At 45.7% G+C, this 19,844-nt stretch overlaps 2 protein-coding genes across 2 annotated transcripts in view; one reads left to right on the top strand and one right to left on the bottom strand.

The window, feature by feature from the left end:
• The first annotated feature begins 203 nt into the window (after positions 1–203).
• The window catches only part of HMOX2 (heme oxygenase 2), a 36,344-nt gene continuing 16,703 nt past the window's right edge, over positions 204–19,844 (top strand). Inside the window, exon 1 of the mRNA XM_066382732.1 lies at positions 204–354. The gene's annotated coding sequence lies outside the window, so the exon portion shown is untranslated. The remainder of the gene's footprint in view (positions 355–19,844) is intronic.
• LOC136402520 (ubiquitin-like protein FUBI) lies at positions 18,864–19,426 on the bottom strand. The gene has a single exon (XM_066379985.1). The coding sequence runs from the start codon at positions 19,313–19,315 to the stop codon at positions 18,914–18,916; it is 402 nt and encodes a 133-aa protein (XP_066236082.1). The 5' UTR covers positions 19,316–19,426; the 3' UTR covers positions 18,864–18,913.

Raw genomic sequence — 19,844 nt, 5'->3', positions numbered from 1 at the left:
CAAAAAGGGCAGGTGCAGCTCAGCGCAAGATGAGCCCGAAGAAGTGGTGACATTGAACAAGTAAAGCGCGTAGCGCTGAAGAGGCCACAGAAAGACCTGCTTTTACTAGTGCTTCAGGTCATTCAGAAGCAGCCTAATTTCCTGGGCAGACCTGGGTACCAGGAGAGGAAGCACGTGCCTGCCGCAGGGGCGTGTCCTCACCAGGCCCCGCCCCGGCTGCGTGCGCACGTCGGGCTGTCCTCGCGCCCACCCAGTGGACTGCTGTGGCAGCGGCGCCTGAGGGAGTTCCTGACGGACACGCGGAAGCTGCTACCGACTGACTGACCGGCGGACGGCCGAGCTCAGCCGCAGCTGGTGAGTGGCGCGCGCCCTTCGGGACTTCCTTCGGTCTCCGTAGCGGGTGTAGCGGGTCTTGACCGACCCCGGTCCTCAGGAGCTGGGTTCCGCCGGCCGCGGCCCGCTGCGTGCCCAGCGCCGGCCTGAGGAAGACCCGGCGGGCCCGGCCGGGGCTGGGGGGCGGCGGGAGCGGGGTGAGCGGAGAGCTGGCTGGGCGTGGAGGAACCCCGCTTCGTAGACTACGTTTCTCAGGGCTGGGAAGTCGGAGCGGCCGGTTCGCGTTGGGCCCCGTTGGGTCCTTCCCTCTGGGAAGCGTCACGAGTGCGCTGGGTGAGGTGACCCCGGAGTCGCCGCTGGCGGCCTTGACGCTTCCGGCGGGGTTGCAGCTGCAGAGCTCGGAGCCGGCACGTCAGTCCGCCGGTCCCCGGCGGGCCCGCGAGGTCCCGGACCTGCCCCGGCCTGGGAGACGGGTGCCTCCGTGGCGGCTTGTCCGGGGCCGTGGCCCTGCCCTTCCTCCGCCTGACTCACCTTCGGCCGAAGGGCCCTTTGAGTCACGGCTGTGACTTCCCGAGTGACCTGCAGCCGCTGTGCTGCGGAGCGCCACGTCGGGAGGGGCCGCGGCCGGCCAGGGGCAGCCGCTGGTCTGGGCGGGGAGCCGACCGGCCCCGGGCGCTCCGGGCCCGGATGTGTTCACTGCCCCGCCACGGCTGCCCCGCCACGGCTGCCCCGCCACGGCTGCCCCGCCAGGGCTGCCCCGCCAGAGCTGCCCCGCCAGGGCTGCCCCGCCACGGCTGCCACGACCGCCCTGCGGTCTGTGCACGAGGCCGCGCAGTCGCGCCGTTTCAATTGGTCTTTGAACCGGTTGTTGTGGCCTGTGGCTGTGATCCTTATTGTGTTATGATTCTGGTTCTGTGAACCGGAAAATAAACATCGTGCAGTTCAGGAAGCCCTCGCAGTCTCGGCCACTTCCCAAACCCTGTGAGTGGCTCGTTTCCCCACTTGTAAATAGGGCTAGTGATGAGACTGGATTTCATGAATTGATCTGCAGCCCACAACCAAGAAGATGGCACATGGTCGACTGCCTGCAGACGCACTACTCTTTCCTCAACAGAGTTGTAGAGATTGGAAATGGGTTGTTATTTGAACTGTCTCCCCCCTCCCCCAAACTGTCCTCCTAGGTAGAAGAAAACAGGAGCTTACTGGTTTTGTATAATTGAATTTCTGATATGGCATTAACCAGTGTGTTTTTATTTAAATTTTTATTTATTTATTTATTTATTCATTTTAGAGAGGAGAGGGAGAGACAGAGAGAGAGAGAGAGAGGAGAGAGAGAGAGAGAAGGGGGAGGAGCTGGAAGCATCAACTTCCATAATGTGCCTTGACCAGGCAAGCCCAGGGTTTCAAACCGGCGACCTCAGCATTTCCAGTTCAACGCTTTATCCACTGCGCCACCACAGGTCAGGCCTAAATTTTAACTCCCATATTTAAAATTTTAGTTTTTCTTTTGCAAGGAGGGTGATAAGGAATACCTGTTAGTAAACCTGTGCTTTATTTTTTATTTTTTATTTATTTTTTCTTTAGTTTTTTTCAAGAAACATCACAAGACAAAATACAGGTTGAGTTGGTGAGATTGGAAAAAGTTTTCAAATACAGTGCCTAAACCAGAACACTGGTGAAGGTGTGAGAATTGGAAATACACCCTCACTGAGTGACCTTACCTAACTAGGGATATGAAGAGGAAACTTTGTGATTCCCCCATTGCCTGACTTGACTTGCTTTTTTCCTTTGCTTGGGCCAGTACTGTGAGATGTTGTAAGTCCTACAGTCAGGAATATGAGCTACTCTAAAAATGCCAATGCCAACGAAAAGATGAGTTACAGAAGGTAAGGTATTTATTGCGTTTAGCTCACCGGTCATCAACACTGTTGAAGAGCAAAACTGGACAACTGGGGCCTTTGAGCTGCCTTGATTAAAAAAAATTTTTTTTTTATAGCTGACTTTTCAGAGTTTAATTAGGTTCTCATCAGGATGCCTTTGAAAACTGGAATATCTCTCTTCCAGGAGGCAGATATTTTTGAAAATTGGAATTGTATATTTCAGTTTAAAACTTTATTTTTTGAGAGGGAGAGGAAGGAAGGGAGAGAGGTAAGAATCTACTCATAGTTGTGGCACTTTTGTTGTTCATTGATTGCCTTTTATATGTCTTGATGGGGTGGGGGTGGGGCTTCAGCTGAGCCATTGACCCCTTGCTCAAGCCAGCGACCTTGAACTTTAAGCCAGCAACCTTTGAGTTGAAGCCAGAGACCCTGCGCTCAAGCCGGATGAGCCCATGCTCAACCTGTCGACCTCTGGGCTTTGTACCTGGGTCCTTAGGCAGCTCTATCCACTGCCCTACCACCTGGTCAGGCTCAGTTTAAAACTTTAAAACTTAGCTTGGAACTCTTTGGAGGGAAAAGAGATGGAAAACTATAAATTACCTCCTGGTACATTATTGGCCATAGTTAACCAAAAAGTTATAAATAGACATTTAATGCCCGATTTTCTTTACTTTTTTATTTTTTTATTTTTATTCATTTTTAGAGAGGAGAGAGAGACAGAGAGGGAGAGAGAGGAGAGACAGAGAGAGAGAAGGGGGGAGGAGCTGGAAGCATCAACTCCCATATGTGCCTTGACCAGGCAAGCCCAGGGTTTCGAACCGGCGACCTCAGCATTCCTAGGTCGACGCTTTATCCACTGCGCCACCACAGGTCAAATGCCCAATTTTCAACCAGTGTGTTGCAGCAATATACTCTTGTTTCTCTTCAGTTTGCATAGATCTCTTCTTATGCACAAATTTTTAAAACATGCAATACTTGACTATTTAGTCAGGGACACTGACCTCTTTTCCCTTAAATTGTCAAATAAAATAATGGCAACAGCCAACACAATAGCTGTCTGGTATGAATGAATCAGAATTATACCCCCTTTTAGTTTTGTCAGAATGGCATAAAAATATATATGTATTTTGGTGTGCTGCAGAATTTTAGTAATTAGTTTATATATGCCATGATATGAAAAAGGTTGAAAATAGCTGATTTAATGAAGTCTTCTTTTCTGATAATGTTCAGTGGGAGAATTAAAAGAGCTGTATTATATCTCCTTTTGTGTTCAACACAATGAATGATATCTGCTTTTATTTTATTTATTTATTTATTTTTTACAGAGACGGAGAGAGTCAGAGAGAGGGATAGACAGACAGGAATGGAGAGATGAGAAGCATCAGTAATTAGCTTTTCGTTGCACATTGCAACACCTTAATTGTTCATTGATTGCTTTCTCATATGTGCCTTCAGCAGACCGAGTAACCCCTTGCTCAAGCCAGTGACCTTGGGCTCAAGCTGGTGAGCTTTTGTTCAAACCAGAGGAGCCCACGCTCAAGCTGGCAACCTCGGGGTTTCAAACCTGGGTCCTCTGCATCCCAGTCCGACACTCTATCCACTGCGCCACCGCCTGGTCAGGTGATATCTGCTTTTAATTTCTTACATCTATTAGATTTGTCTATGCAAAACATAGGATTAAACCTTTGTCTTGTTTGTAATCTGAATAATTTCTCAGCATATTTTTTTGCGCTGCAGAAAAGCAGTGCCGTAATTGGAACAGATAATGCAACTGCTAATACCAAGGTCTTTCTTTTTTTATTGCCTTAATTAATTAATTAATATTTTTCTGAAGTTAGAAGCGGGGAGGCAGTCATACAGACTCCTGCATGCGCTCGACCAGATCCACCCGGCTTGCCCACTAGGGGGCGATGCTCAGCTCATCTGGGCCATTGCTCTGTTGCTTCATTGCAACCTGAGCCATTTTAGCACCTGCCATGGAGGCCACAGAGCCATCCTCAGTGCCCTGGCCAACTTTTTTTTTTATTTATTTTTTACAGCGACAGAGAGAGAGTCAGAGAGAGGGATAGACAGGGACAGACAGACAGGGACGGAGAGTTGAGAGGCATCAATCATTAGTTTTTCGTTGCGCATTGCTACACCTTAATTGTTCATTGATTGCTCTCCCATATGTGCCTTGACCGCGGGCCTTCAGCAGACTGAGTAACCCCTTGCTGGAGCCAGTGACCTTGGGCTCAAGCTGGCGACCTCAGGGTCTCGAACCTGGGTCCTCTGCATCCCGGTCCAACGCTCTATCCACTGCGCCACCGCCCGTTTAGGCGCCTGGCCAACTTTGATCCAATGGAGCCTTGGCTGCGGGAGAAGAGAGAAAGGACAGGGTGAAGGATGGAGAAACAGATGGGTGCTTCTCCTGTGTGCCCTGGCTAGGAATTGAATCTGGGACTTCCACATGCCTGGCTTACACTCTACCACTGAGCCAACCGGCTGGGGCCTATTTTTATTATTTAAGTGAGAGGAAGGAAGATAGTAAGACAGACTCCCGCATGTGTCCCAACTGGGATCCACCTGGCAACCCTTGTCTGGGGCTGATGCTGGAATCAACTAAACTATTTTTAGCACCGGAATGCTTGGGCCATTGACCTATCCTCAGCATCTGGGGCTGACACTAGAACCAATCAAGCACTGCCTTTTTTGTTTTTGTTTTTTTTTCTTTTTGGTGAGAGGAGGGGAGATAGTAAGGCAGATTCCTGCATGCATTCTGACTGGGATCCACCCAGCAGCCCTGTCTTGGGCCGATGCTGAGTACTGAGCTATTTTTAGTGCCTGAGGTAGATGTTCTCAGATTAACAAAGCCATTCTCAGCACCAGGGGCCATGCTCAAACCAATCAAGCCACAGGCTGCAGGAAGGGAAGAGGGAGAGGATGCTGGAGAAGCATATGGTCACTTTTTCTATGTGCTTTGACTGGGAATCCAACCTGGGATTTTCATATGCCGGGCTAACACTATCCACTGAGCACCCGGCCAGGACCTGACTTTTTGTACTTCAGAATGATTGAATCAAATCAATAAAGTCAGCCAATTTGTAAACTGGCTTTATTCAAACTGGCTATTCAACACTAGATAATTCATTTCATATGTACATGTATGTATCCAAATGCATACATATTTGTTTATATTAGAAAGAATGAAAAGTAAATGGTTTAATTCTCTCCCTAAAAATGTTGTGGTAGTATATTTTGATCATGAGAAAAACATTTAAACTCTTTGAGCTGCTGTTTCTGAATCTGAAAAATAAGGTTAATACTTGATAAGTCTTCAAATCTTTGGTGCCTTGGCCCTGGCCGGGTGGCTTAGTAGACAGAGCATCATCCCAGCACTCCCAGGTTGTGGGTTCAGTCTCTGGTCAGAGCACATGCAAGAAGCAGCCAATGATGTACAATTAAGTGGAACGAGTTGATGCTTCCCTCTATCCCTTGCTTCTCTCTCTTAAATCAGTGGAAAAATTAAAAGCAACAATAAAAAAACCCTTTGGTTTCTTGAATGCTGCTTATTTAACTAAGCTGGGTTTCCAAACCCTTCTGTTTTGGTTAAGTTTGAGATGGGCAGAGCATCGCCCCCTGGTGGGCATGCAGGTGGATCCCCGTTGGGTGCATGCGGGAGTCTGTCTGACTGCCTCCCTGTTTCCAACTTCAGAAAAATACAAAAAAAATAAAAATAAAAATAAAATCTTAAAAACAAACAAAAAAAATAAAATAATAAATAATAATACAAGAATAAACTGTGTTCCAGGTATTCAAAACTATAAACCTACTTTCGCCTCATCCTGTATTTTTAAGTAGATATTTTATAAATTAATTTAATTTTTAGCCTGACCAGGTGGTGGTGCAGTAGATAGAGTGTCGGACTGGGATGTGGAGGACCCAGGTTCGAGACCCCAAGGTTGCCAGCTTGACCGCGGGCTCATCTGGTTTGAGAAAGACTCACCAGCTTGAGTACAAGGTCACTGGCTTGAGCAAGGGATCACTCGGTCTGCTGTAGCCCCTCCAGTCAGGGCACATATGAAAAAGCAATCAATGAACAACTAAGGAGCTGCAACAAAGAATTGATGTCTCTCATCTCTCTCTCTTCCTGTCTGTCTGTACCTATCTGTCCCTCTCTCTGTCTCTGCCCCCCAAAAAATAAAAAAATTAATTTATATTTTTTTTAGTGAGAGAGAAAGACAAGAAGGGAGAGAAATGAGAAGTATCAACTCATAGTTGCGGCACTTGTTCATTGATTGCTTTCTCTTACATGCCTTGCCAGGGAGCTTCAGCTGAGCCAGTGACCCCTTGCTCAGGCCAGCAACTTTTGGGCTCAAGCCAACAACCTTGGGGTCATGTCTATTATCCTGTGCTCAAGTTGGTGACCCTGTGTTCAAGTGGATGAGCCCTTGCTCAAGCTGGCGACCTCAGGGGTTTTGAACCTGAGTCCTCAGCATCTCAGGTCAGCTCTCTATCCACTGCGCCACTACCTGGTTAGGCAAAGAAAATATTTAATAGTAAGCCAAGGGCTGTTTATAGAGGAGGAATTGCATCAGAATGCATATATTCTTACTGTCCGGTGATATGGTGCTGAGGAGCATCCCTTTTTCAAATGTAGGCTTGAGTATCTTATCCTAAGATCTTGAATAGAGATATGGTTTATATGAAAACCCAGAAAGAGTTCCCTGCATCACTTCAGTTGGCCATATTTATAATTTACATGCAATTCTCTGATGGGCTGTTTGTAAATAAATTCTCTTTACAATAGCTATACACTTTCAAGTTATCTATAGTGAATTCCATTAATCATTGTTATTCTTTATTATTATTATTTTTGTTATTATTATTTTGAGAGAGAGGTAGGGAGAGACAGAAACATTGAGCTGCTCCCTACGTGTGTCCGGACTGGAGAATTGAACCTGATTGGGCAACCTCCACACTCTGGGATGACATTCCACCAACTGAGCTATCTGGCCAGGGCTTAATTTCTTTTCATTTATTATTTCAGAAAGATAGAGAAAGAAAGAGAGAGGGAAGGGGGAAGGAAAACATTCATTTGTTGTTCCACTCAGTTGTACATTCATTGGCAGCTTCCCATGTGTGCCCTGACTGGGGATAGAACCCGCAACCTTATCATTTCAGGACAACACTCTTAAATGACTGAGCTAACTGGCCAGGGCCTAACCATTGTCATTCTTTTAAAAAAAAAATTATTTTAAGACTTTATTTATTCATTTTAGAGAGGAGAGAGAGAGAGGAGAGAGAAGGGGGAGGAGCAGGAAGCACCAACTCCCACACGTGCCTTGACCAGGCAAGCCCAGGGTCTCAAACTGGCAACCTCAGCATTCCAGGTCAAATGCTCTATCCACTGCGCCACCACAGGTCAGGCACCATTGTCATTCTTAAATGGAAAAACATTGGTCATTCAAATGAATTTCTTGCAAAATACGTAAATAAATGTAAACACATATTCTTTGACATATGTAACAGTGCTAAACCAGACCATAACAGTTATGGGTTGCTATATTTCAGTACTGTGTCAAATTTATTAGAAATTTAAAAAAAATTTCTGAGTCAGCTGCTTTTTTTTTTTTTTTAATTTTATTCATTTTAGAGAGGAGAGAGAGAGAGACAGACAGACAAACAGACACGGGGGGAGGAGCAGGAAACATCAACTCCCATATGTGCCTTGACCAGGCAAGCCCAGGGTTTCTTTTTTTTTTTTTTTTTTTTTTTTTTTATTTTTTTTTTAACTTTTATTTATTCATTTTAGAGAGGACAGAGAGAGACAGAGAGGAGAGAGAGACAGGGGGGAGGAGCTGGAAGCATCAACTCCCATATGTGCCTTGACCAGGCATGCCCAGGGTTTCGAACCGGCGACCTCAGCATTTCCAGGTCGACGCTTTATCCACTGCGCCACCACAGGTCAGGCAAGCCCAGGGTTTCGAACCGGCGACCTCAGCATTTCCAGATCGACGCTTTATCCACTGCGCCACCACAGGTCAGGCCTCAGCTGCTTTTATTAGCTGGCTTTAAAATATGTAATACAATAGGAGACAGCATCTTATGATAAATAAAATAAATAGAGTGAATTTAGAAAAGTAAACCATACAGTAAACAATATTACAAGAGTACCTGAACAGTCATCAGAATGAATTACCTTACAGTATACAATAAAAACAAGGCCCTGGTGGGCTGGCTCAGTGGACAGAGCATCGGCCTGGCATATGGACATCCTGGGTTCAATTCCTAGTCAGGGAACACAAGAGAAGTGACCATCTGCTTCTCTATCCTTCCCTTTCCCCCTTTTCTCCCGCTTCCCCTGTCAGCTAGTGGCTTGATTGGTTTAATTTCCACTGTGATTCTTATTTGGGACCCCCTTGTCTAATTACAGGCTGGACAGAGTGGGTATGGACTGGGGGGAAGGTAGATAAGTGAGTTGGATACATGAGAAAAGAGAGAGCAGAAGAGGAAAGAAAGGGATGATTGTTGCATGGCAGTAACTGTGTCAGCTTGTATACAAGAGGCCAAGCAAGTGGATATTCTCTTTCTTTAGCTTAGGGGTAAGAATATTTGTTAAATGAATAGCTTTGTTTCCTTCCCAAGAGTATCATAGGGGTAATTTATTGTTACAGTTCTTTGTAACTTTAAAAGGACTTTGAGGAAAAATGGCATAACAGACAGGTGTGTGCACTCCAACTGCCTGCCTTTTTCTAAATACTTCTAGCTTCCTGCCTTTCTCCTGATGAGCTCTCTCTTAGTCTTGGAAAACTCAAGTTTCATTGTCATATATTCAATTCTACAATATTTGAGGGCTATGAGAAGGTGCTAACATAATTAAACAATTTGCCATCATGCTTCTAGCTAACCTAGTTAGGTGGCCTGCATCATCAGTCACTGCGATGATCATATTTTTTATATTAAAACTGGGACCCATAGTTTGAGTGAGTTTACAGGTGTACTGAAAGAATTGATTGCTAGGCTGGAATGTTTGAATCAGAATTGTCCTGGTAAATCTGGAACATAAGGCTGCATCTTGAGCTGTTGTCTGTATTGCACAATTAATATTTCTGTGGCACACCTTCTTGTGATATCTCTCTCTCTCTCTCTATCTCAATGAAAGCCTCTTGAAGCTACAAGGTCTTAGGCCTCATTGTAGTCACAGAGCTAATGAACAATATAAATGGTTGTTGACTATAATATGGCTTGTCAGATGCCCAAGTGTAGCCATCCCCTTCCTTAGATACTGGCTCTGCTTTTCTCTCTGGCAAGACCAGTACAAGCTGCTGCAGAAGAACTTTTATTGCCTAGAACTATATCGTGAGGAGGGCAGGCAGGGAAAGGGAAAGCATCAGCAAGCAGAATTGAGTGTGGGTTGAGAGAGGGCTCTAGGTAGTGTTTGAAGGCAGATGAGAAAAGTAGATATAGTGAGGTTGTGTTAAAGCTTCACTCCCTTTGGGTTTTTTCCTACAGGAAGGCAAAGGGAGAGTCAGGCTTTTCTGTTTAATAAAAGCAGGGATTGGCCGTAGCCAGTTAGCTCAGTCCCAAAACACCAAGGTTGCGGGTTTGATTCCCCAGTCAAGCACATGTGGGAAGCAACCAAGTGAATGCACAACTAAGTGGAACAACAAATGAATGCCTCTCTCTCTCTCTCTCTACCCCCCCTCCCTCCCTCCCTCCCTTTCCCCTCCCTCCATCCCTCCTTCCCTTCTTCCCCCTCTGTCTGTCTAAAATCAATCAATCAATAAAATTTTTTGAAATAGCATGTATCCTTCTAATTATAAAATAACTTTTAAAACACCTCATTTCTCTACCCTACATTTGGGTTTCTGTTGTTAGCAACATTTCCAAGGGTCTGTGCTTGATGTTATGTTTGTCCTGTTTTGTAAGACTTTTTTTGTGTGTGTTTGCAAAGTCAAAAGTGGATTGACTAGCTGCTGCAGGTTATGTTTTCTTGCCCTTTGCATTTGGCTTTTCCAGCACATATTTAACTAAGTTAATTTTTAAGTGTAAATGCCTATAGATAGAAGGACAAAGAAGCAGTGATATTTGCACATTTGGCAAGCGTGCGTTTCCTCTATGGCAGTGGTCCCCAACCCCCGGGCCATGGATCGGTATCGGTCCGTGGGCCATTTGGTACTGGTCCACAGAGAAAGAAGAAATAACTTACATTATTTCCGTTTTATTTATATTTAAGTCTGCACTTGATCTTAGCCAAAAGGCCGAGAAGCGATTATATATTTAAGTCTGAATGATGTTTTATTTTTAAAAAATGACCAGATTCCTTCTGTTACATCCGTCTAAGACTCACTCTTGACTCTTGTCTCGGTCACGTGATACATTTATCCGCCCCACCCTAAAGGCCAATCCGTGAAAATATTTTCTGACATTAAACCGGTCCATGGCCCAAAAAAGGTTGGGGACCACTGCTCTATGGGTGCAAAGTATTGCCACTGAGGGCTGTGCAAAAACAACAGTGAACCCACCATAGTTCTTGTTCAGTAGAAGTTGGCAGTCACCTTGCAGACACAAAACAGTAAAATTACTTTGTAAGGTTTATTTTCTTTTAGGTTTATTTTATTGATTTTATATTTTATTTTTTGTGGGTTTTTTTTTTTTTTTTTTTTTTTACAGGGACAGAGAGAGAGTCAGAGAGAGGGATAGATAGGGACAGACCGACAGGAACGGAGAGAGAAGAGAAGCATCAATCATCAGTTTCTCGTTGCGATACCTTAGTTGTTCATTGATTGCTTTCTCATATGTGCCTTGACCGTGGGCCTTCAGCAGACTGAGTGACCCCTTGCTCAGCGACCTTAGGTCCGAGCTGGTGAGCTTTTTTGCTCAACCCAGATGAGCTCGTGCTCAAGCTGGTGACCTCGGGGGTCTCGAACCTGGGTCTTCCGCATCCCATTCCAACGCTCTATCCACAGCGCCACCGCCTGGTCAGGCTATTTTACTGATTTTAGAGAGAGAGTGGAAGGGGGAGAGAGAGAGAGAAGAATATTAATCTGTTCCTTTATGTACCCTGACTGGGGTTGAACTGGCAACCTCTGCACTTTGAGATGATGCTTTAACCAACCATACTGTCTGGCCAGGGTACTTTGTAAGGTGTATGATTGTTCTGACACTCAGTATTCTGGAAGGTTAGGAAATGAAGACCTGAGAAGCGGAAAAGACAGGAGAACTTGAACTGAACCCACTGGGGTTAGGTAAAAGAATATGAAGAGAAAAGAGAGAAGGAGGCCAAAGAAAGGGGATACCTCTCTTAAGTAAGCACTCAGGGATCTTACTGAAAACATATTAACCACAAAGAGACGGTCTCTCATAAAGAGACTTTTGTTTTGTTTTTAAGAGAGAGGCAAGGAGAGAGACGGACAGACAGGAATATTGAGCTGTTCCTGTATGTGCCCTGACCTGATCAAACTGGCATCTCCTGCACTTCTGGACAATGCTCTAACTAACTGGGCTATCTGACCAGGGCCTTTTTTTTTTTTTTTTTTTTTTAATATATGTGATTATCTTAGAGAGTTTGAAGTCTTCATCTGATTCTCAAAGGGACCTGTAAACAAAGAAAGGTTAATGATTATTCTATTCTGGCAAATACCCTTCCTACCCACCTTCAGAAATATACTTTTCTGAATTTTATTTTCAGATAAGGAGGTATTTGGGAGGAAGATGAGAGACAGAAAAGCTAGGATTCCTTTGTAAACAAATAGCCTTTCACGGAACACTATCATTGGACATGCACGAGTGCTTGAGCAAAGGACAGTATGTTCCCACTTACGTGTGGTGTAATCTGGTTCCCAGGAACAGAGCAACTAAACATTCTCACTGACTAGTGTGGGTGAGGCTCCAGGTATGTCTTCAGAGCTCTTACAATCAACTGTGGCTAATACAGAGTTAGAGCTAAGTAAGAATTTTGGGGGTAGGGTGAGTTGAAAATAGAGAAATCATAGGCTTTTTGGAAGATCAGGATGTATTTCAAGAAGCTGCTGGAGTATTGGAAACAAGGGGTGAAAGAGTATAAGGAGCCCTGGCCCACCAGCCAGAAAATATTGGGTAGGTGCCGGAACAATGGCTAATTCCTGTGCTGCTTTGGACATAGAGGCCTAAGAGACAGTCTCAGAGCTGTGGTCACTTAGCACATCAGCAGGAAATGGAAGCTGTCTGGTTTTTTTTTTTTGGGGGGGGGGGTTGTTTGTTTTTTACAGAGACAGAATCAGAGAGGAGGGATAGATAGGGACAGACAGGAACGGAGAGAGGTGAGAAGCATCAATCATCAGTTTTTCGTTGCAACACCTTAGTTATTCATTGATTGCTTTCTCATAGGTGCCTTCAGCAGACCGAGTAACCCCTTGCTTGAGCCAGTGACCTTGGGTCCAAGCTGGTGAACTTTTTGCTCAAACCAGATGAGTCCACGCTCAAGCTGGCGACCTCGGGGTCCTCTCGAACCTGGGTCCTCTGTATCCCAGTCCAACGATCTATCCACTGCACCACTGCCTGGTCAGGCTGGAAACTGTCTGTTTTAAAGCTAAAATCCTAGCTCCCCTAGTAGACCATAGCCATCAAACTAGGCCAAACTCAGAGCTCCTACGAGTGCTGGAGGAGCTGAGCTTCTGAGTGCCCGGCCCTCCCCTATCACTTTAACTATGGACCCTCCACTTGCTGCACTTGCTTTATGTGTTGGCCTTCTATGCAGGGTTTGGTTAAGCTCTTAGAGCCTTGGGGCACATGATTCTTTGTCTTTGTTTGCCTGTACCCTGTTCAGCTGTTCCCTTCCCCATTTTGTCTACTCCTTTTTCCCTAACATTATTCATTCATTACTGCCTATTATGCCGTAGATGATCTGGGCTATTTGAATTTCTTCTCAATGATGATTAATAGAAACAATGAGGTTTGACCAGTTCTTCCGACCTCATGGAAATTATAAGCACTCACTTCATGTTATCTTTATTAATTTATGTAGTTTGGGGGCTGCCTCATGGAATAGAAGTTATTCAATTTTATAGTGTCAGACTGCTGGGTTTTTTTTCTTTTCAGTAAATTGCAATCACTGTAGCATTTTGCTTTTTTTCCCTTGAGAGAGAATAACTGTTCTGTTTTTCGGTGTTTTTTGTTTGTTTGTTTGTTTTTAAATTTAATTTAATTTTATTTATTCATTTTTAGAGAGGAGAGAGAGAGGAGAGAGAGAGACAGAAGAGAGAGAGAGAGAGAGAGAGAGAGAGAGAAGGGGGGAGGAGCTGGAAGCATCAACTCCCATATGTGCCTTGACCAGGCAAGCCCAGGGTTTCGAACCGGCGACCTCAGCATTTCCAGGTCGATGCTTTATCCACTGCGCCACCAGAGGTCAGGCCTTGTTTTTTGTTTTTTAGTGAGAGAGATAGAGACCAATAGACTAACAGGAAAGGAGAGAGATGTGAAGCATCAACTTGTAGTTGCGGTACTTTAGTTCACTGGTTGCTTCTGATATGTGCCTTGGATTGGGGGCTCCAGCTGAGCCATTGACCTCTTCTTGCTCAAGCCAGCGATGTTGGGCTTCAAGCTAGTGAGCATGGGATCATATGCTCAAACTGGCAAGCCCACACTCAAGCTAGATGAGCTGGTGCTCAGGCCGGGTGAGCCTACACTCTAGCCAGTGACCTTGGGGCTTTGAACCTGGGATCTCAGTGTCCTAGGTCAATGTTCATCCACTGCACCACCACTGGTCAGGCGAGATAATGATAACTTAAAGCCTTGGTGTATTTCCTCCAAAATGTGTTTAGAGACAGGAGGTGGGCTTGTTACGAGAATGTATAGCTACTTCCTTCTTGGGGTTGACCCATTCCCTAGAGTAGTAACAAACAAAAAGAGAACATTGCTGTGAATCCCTTCTCTAAAGCCTGCTGGGGTAATGAAGGGTTTTCAGAGGCGGACATCAGAGGAAGTATCAGGTGGCCTGTGCATTCATGGGGGTGGAGTGCTGGAAAGTGTTTGTTAGTTTGACTTTAAATATTTGCACCTGACCTTTGGTGGTGCAGTGGGTAAGGCATCAACTTGTAATGCTGAGATTTCTGGTTCGAAACCCTGGGCTTGCTGGGTCAAGGTGCATACAAGAAGCAACTACTACAAAATTGGTGCTTCCCGCTCCTCCCCTTCTCTCTTTTTCTCTTGTCTATAAAATTATTAAATAAAATCTTTAAAAAATTTGCCTATCCATTTCTTTAAAAAGAGGAGGTCTTGGTAAGGGATTGTTTTGCTCCTACTCAGGCTTTCAAAGTCCTTAAAATTTAAATGGTGTGTTATCAGTAGCTATATCTGTAGAATGTAAGGAAGCCAGTTTAAAAACCAATGCAGTGCAACATTTCGATTTCAAATATGAAACAGTGAGTTATTTGATCACAAAACATCACATAGTTGACTCTCTACAAGGCCAGTCTCACCCTCCAGCCCCCATCAACAGCAATTTTTGTAGTAAAAATACTTACTGCTCAAAAATGCTTACTCACTAGCCAGTGGGATTCACTTTTTTTTTTTTTTTTTTTTTCTGAAGCTGGAAACGGGGAGAGACAGTCAGACAGACTCCCGCATGCACCTGACCGGGATCCACCCCGCATGCCCACCAGGGGCGACGCTCTGCCCACCAGGGGGCGATGCTCTGCCCCTCCGGGGCATCGCTCTGCCGCGACCAGAGCCACTCTAGTGCCTGGGGCAGAGGCCAAGGAGCCATCCCCAGCGCCCGGGCCATCTTTGCTCCAATGGAGCCTTGGCTGCGGGAGGGGAAGAGAGAGACAGAGAGGAAGGGGGGGGTGGAGAAGCAAATGGGCACCTCTCCTATGTGCCCTGGCCGGGAATCAAACCCGGGTCCTCCGCACGCCAGGCCGACGCTCTACCGCTGAGCCAACCGGCCAGGGCCTCACTTTTTTTTTTTTGAGCTTTGCTCAAACCAGATGAGCCCGCACTCAAGCTGGCGACCTCGGGGTCTCGAACCTGGGTCCTCAGCATCCCAGTCTGATGTTCTATCTACTGCGCCACCGCCTGGTCAGGCTGGATTTTTTTTTTTTTTTTTTTTGTATTTTTCTGAAGCTGGAAACGGGGAGAGATAGTCAGACAGACTCCCGTATGTGCCCGACCGGGATCCACCCGGCACGCCCACCAGGGGCGAGGCTCTGCCCACCAGGGGGCGATGCTCTGCTCCTCGGGGCATTGCTCTGCCCCTCCGGGGTGTCGCTCTGCCACAACCAGAGCCACTCTAGCGCCTGGGGCAGAGGCCAAGGAGCCATCCCCAGCGCCCGGGCCATCTTTGCTCCAATGGAGCCTTGGCTGCGGGAGGGGAAGAGAGAGACAGAGAGGAAGGGGGGGGTGGAGAAGCAGATGGGCACTTCTCCTATGTGCCTTGGCCGGGAATCGAACCCGGGTCCCCTGCACGCCAGGCCGACGCTCTACCACTGAGCCAACCGGCCAGGGCCTTGATATTATTTTTTATTTGACAGTGCTTCCCATGTAATTTTAACACACAAAATAAGGCTAATTAGTTTAAGATTTCTCTTTTGTAAGGAGAGAAAAACTAATTTTTGAAGTGTTCCAGGGCCCTTCTGAAACACCCCAAAGTTTTTGCCAGGTCAAGCCTCTATAACAGGGGTCCTCAAACTTTTTACACAGGGGGCCAGTTCACTGTCCCTCAGACCATTGGAGGGCCGGACTATAAAGAAAACTGTGAACAAATCCCTATGCACACTGCACATATCTTATTTTAAAGTAAAAAAAACAGAACGGGAACAAATACAATATTTTAAATAAAGAACAAGTAAATTTAAATCAACAAACTGACCAGTATTTCAATGGGAACTATGCTCCTCTCACTGACCACCAATGAAAGAGGTGCCCCTTTCGGAAGTACGGCAGGGGCCGGATAAATGGCCTCAGGGCCGCATGTGGCCCGCGGGCCGTAGTTTGGGGACCCCTGCTCTATAACTTAAATTTGAGGAAGTTTGTCAAAATACATCAAGAAGATTGGACTTTTGACTAAATAGGATCAAATATCATTATGAAATAATATTAAATTACTCATAAACCTAAAGTGACAATAAAAACTTATATATATATATATTATATATATATATATATATATATATTATATATATATATATATATATATATTTTTTTTTTTTTTTAATGAAGGCCCTGGCCGGTTGTCTCAGTAGATAGTCAGCCCAGAGTGTGGACATTCCGGATTTGATTCCAGGTCAGGGCACACAAGAAAAGTGACCATCGGCCTAACCTGTGGTGGCGCAGTGGATAAAGCGTCAACCTGGAAACGCTGAGGTTGCCGGTTTAAAAGCCTGGGCTTACCTGGTAAATGCACATATGGGAGTTGACGCTACCTGCTCCTCCCCCCTTCTCTCTTTCTCTCTCCCCTCTCTATAATGAATAAGTAAAATCTTTAAAAAAAACCTATTTCAAAAAAGAAAAGAAAAGTGACCCTCTGCTTCTCTACCCCTCTCTTTCCCCTTTCTCTTCCTCTTCCCCTCCCACAGCCAGTGGCTCGATTGGTTCGAATATTATTTCCAGGCACTGAGGATAGCATGGTTGGTTTGAGCGCCACAGCCTCAAGGGCTAAAAATAGCTTGATTGATTGGAGCATTGGCCCCAGGCACAGGAGTTACTGGGTAGATCCAGGTTGGGGCATATGCTGGTGTCTGTCTCACTATCTTCCCTCCTCTCACTTGAAAAAAAAAAAGATTAACACCAGTTTAGTTCTTAGGATTCAGAAGATTGTTTTCTTAAGTATAAGGACCTGATCAAAACAACAGAAAACTATTCTAATGAAACATAGAAGCTCTGCTTTCTAGGTAGAAAACCTTTTATACTACATATCTAGAGAGAGTAAATACAAAAAAGAATAAAACATTTTTTTTAACCATGTGAGAAAAAAACCAAACTTTTATTCTGCATTAGTTAACTTTTTTTTTCTTTTTTTTGCAAGAGAGGGACACATAGGGACAGACAGACAGGAAGGGAGAGATGAGAAGCATCAATTCTTCGTTATAGCGCTTTAGTTGCTCATTGACTGCTTTCTCATATGTGCCTTGATGGGGGTGAGGGCTACAGCAGAGCAGGTGACCCCTTGCTCAAGCCTGTGACCTTGGGCTTCATGCTGGCTACCTTTGGGCTCAAGTCTTTGACCCTGTACTCAGGTTCATGAGCCTGCGCTCAAACTGGTGACCTCGGGGTTTTGAACCTGTGTCTTCTGCGTCCCAGTCCAATATTCTATCCACTGCGCCACCACCTGATCAGGCTGCATTAGTTTACTTTTGACATTTATATATTTTTGTTTATTTATTTATTTTTGAGAGAGAGAGAGAGAGAGGAAGGGAGATGAGAAGCATCAACTTGTAGTTGCGGCACTTTAGTTGTTAATTGATTGCTTCTCATATATACCTTTTCTGGGGAGCTCCAGCTGAGAGCTCCTTTTAGTTACTATGGCAGTGGATGCTATAGAGATGTGCAGATCTAATTGTGACTGCCCCTGTTGTAGGGATGCCCCTGAGCCTCTGGCTTCATTGTCTACCAAGATCTGGCAGGTCTGGCTGCTTCCATTCAGGCACCAAATGGTGGTGGGTGCCATCCTCCGCCTTTGGAACCAGATATCTCCAGCCTTGGCCTGCCCTGCTAGTCAGCAGAAGCCGGGCTCACCAGGGAACAATCTTCTCTGGTTGCTGTGTAATCTGAGCAAATCAAGGTGAGTGTAGTGGGAAGAGGCAGCAGCAGCTTCTGAGTGAATCTTCAAATGGGAGCCTAAGTATTTTCTTGTCAGAAACCATAGGATTGAGCTCACTTTTCATATTAAAAATAAAATGTGACAGTGGTTAAGAAACCTGTCCGTTGTACATGTAAATGCAATGTAGTATTAGTATAGCCTTGTTTTACATGTTGCTAGTAGTCTGTGATGACATCATATTCACCTCACATGCATTTCAGCTAGGGACACAGGAGGCATTATCTTGCATTTAGAAGGACTCAGGTTTGGTCCCACCTTGATTTTTTTTGTTTGTTTTTAGCGAGAGAGAGAGAGAGAGAGAGCAAGTGGGACAGACAGACGAGAAAGGAGAAATGAGAAGCATCAGCTCATAGTTGCAGCATTTTAGTTGTTCATTGATTGCTCTCATATGTGCCTGACTGGAGGGCCCCAGCTCAGTCAGTGACCTTTGGGCTCAAGCCTGCGACCATGGGGCCATGTCTGTGATCCCATGCCAAGCCGATGACCTTGAGGTTTTGAACCTGGACCTTAGCGTCCCAGGCCTACACTCTATCCACTTCCCCACTGCCTGGTCAGGCATTCCCAGCTTGATTGTTAACTCTGAATGACCTTGACCATATTAATTAATTCCTTTGATCTTAGTTTGTTCATAGCCAGTGGGTCCCTGCTCAAAAGTGACTTAGCCTGGTGTGTCCAGGTCTGTTAGACTTTAGTCTGGTTCTCTTCTACACACCCTCTCCTGGGTGAGCTTGAGGGCCTTCTGCCTCTTTAGGGATGCTGCTAAGGCTCCATCAAGCCTGTTTGAGCCTATTTGTAGAGAGGAAAGCATCTGAGAGCCAATGGCACTTCTAGGTTTTCCAAAGTGAAGGTTTAGCGAAACTGTCTTTTTTTTTTTTGACTGGGCTAAGCGGCTTTATTAGAGAAAGCCAGGATTACAAAGGACTTAAGAGTTGGCATTGGGGCCCTTCTTCTTGCCAAAGGTGGGCACAACGTTGACAAAATGCCAGTTGTACTGCATCCGCCGCTTGGCCCGACCAGTCGTCTTCTTCTTTTTCTCCTGTTTGGCCACCTTGGGAGTCTGCCCTCTTACTTTCCCAGCACGGGCCAAGGAACTATGGACTTTACCTCCAAGCATGCGACCGGCTACTTCCAGAGTGGTCAGAGCCTCCACTCCACACTGGCCCAAGATAGCTTCATCCTCTAGGGGCGTTCCTGCCAGAAGCACGACTTGATCTTCTGGAGCGATGCCCTCCAGTGAGGCTACATGAGCCTTGATTTGTGCGACAGTCTCCTGGCCGGTGACCTCAAGGGTGTGTAGCTCCTGGGCGCGGACAAAAAGCTGCATGTCGGCGACTGATCTGCGGCCTCTGCCTCTACCGCGAAGATGGAGTCGGAAAAGAGGAAGGAACAAGAGTGCACACGTCGAAGGCGCTTGCTGCGCGTTACGTCACTGCTCTAGCAAAACTGTCTTAATCACACATTCTCTCCCTCCACCCCCAGATGCTATTCATGTTCATCATTTGTGAAAGAAGCTAAAACCACAGTCAGACAAATATGACTGACTCTGCTCAGTTCACAGACACATGCTTTTAAGATTGTTCCAAAGTTGGAGTAATCTCTGCTTATTGATACATCAGAGTGACCCACAGTCTCATCAGCATTTCCTCTGTTACAGGCAGCCTTGTGGATGTGTGGTGCCTAGGCTTTGATCTTATAAAATCCAGGCCTGACCATTTTGGAATTCAGTCAAGGGTTCAGCCCCCACTCCCTATATGCTTCTCATGGGACTAAAGTGTCTTTATCTTTTTAGCCCTGAGACATAGTCCTCTCAAAAGAGGTAGAGTGTCACTTAGGGAAGATGGAGTCCTATAAAT

The sequence above is a fragment of the Saccopteryx leptura genome, chromosome 4 (assembly GCF_036850995.1).
Source record: "Saccopteryx leptura isolate mSacLep1 chromosome 4, mSacLep1_pri_phased_curated, whole genome shotgun sequence".
Lineage (NCBI taxonomy): Eukaryota > Metazoa > Chordata > Mammalia > Chiroptera > Emballonuridae > Saccopteryx > Saccopteryx leptura.
The sequence above is the reverse complement of the archived record's forward strand: the minus strand, read 5'-3'. Positions and strand labels throughout refer to the sequence as shown.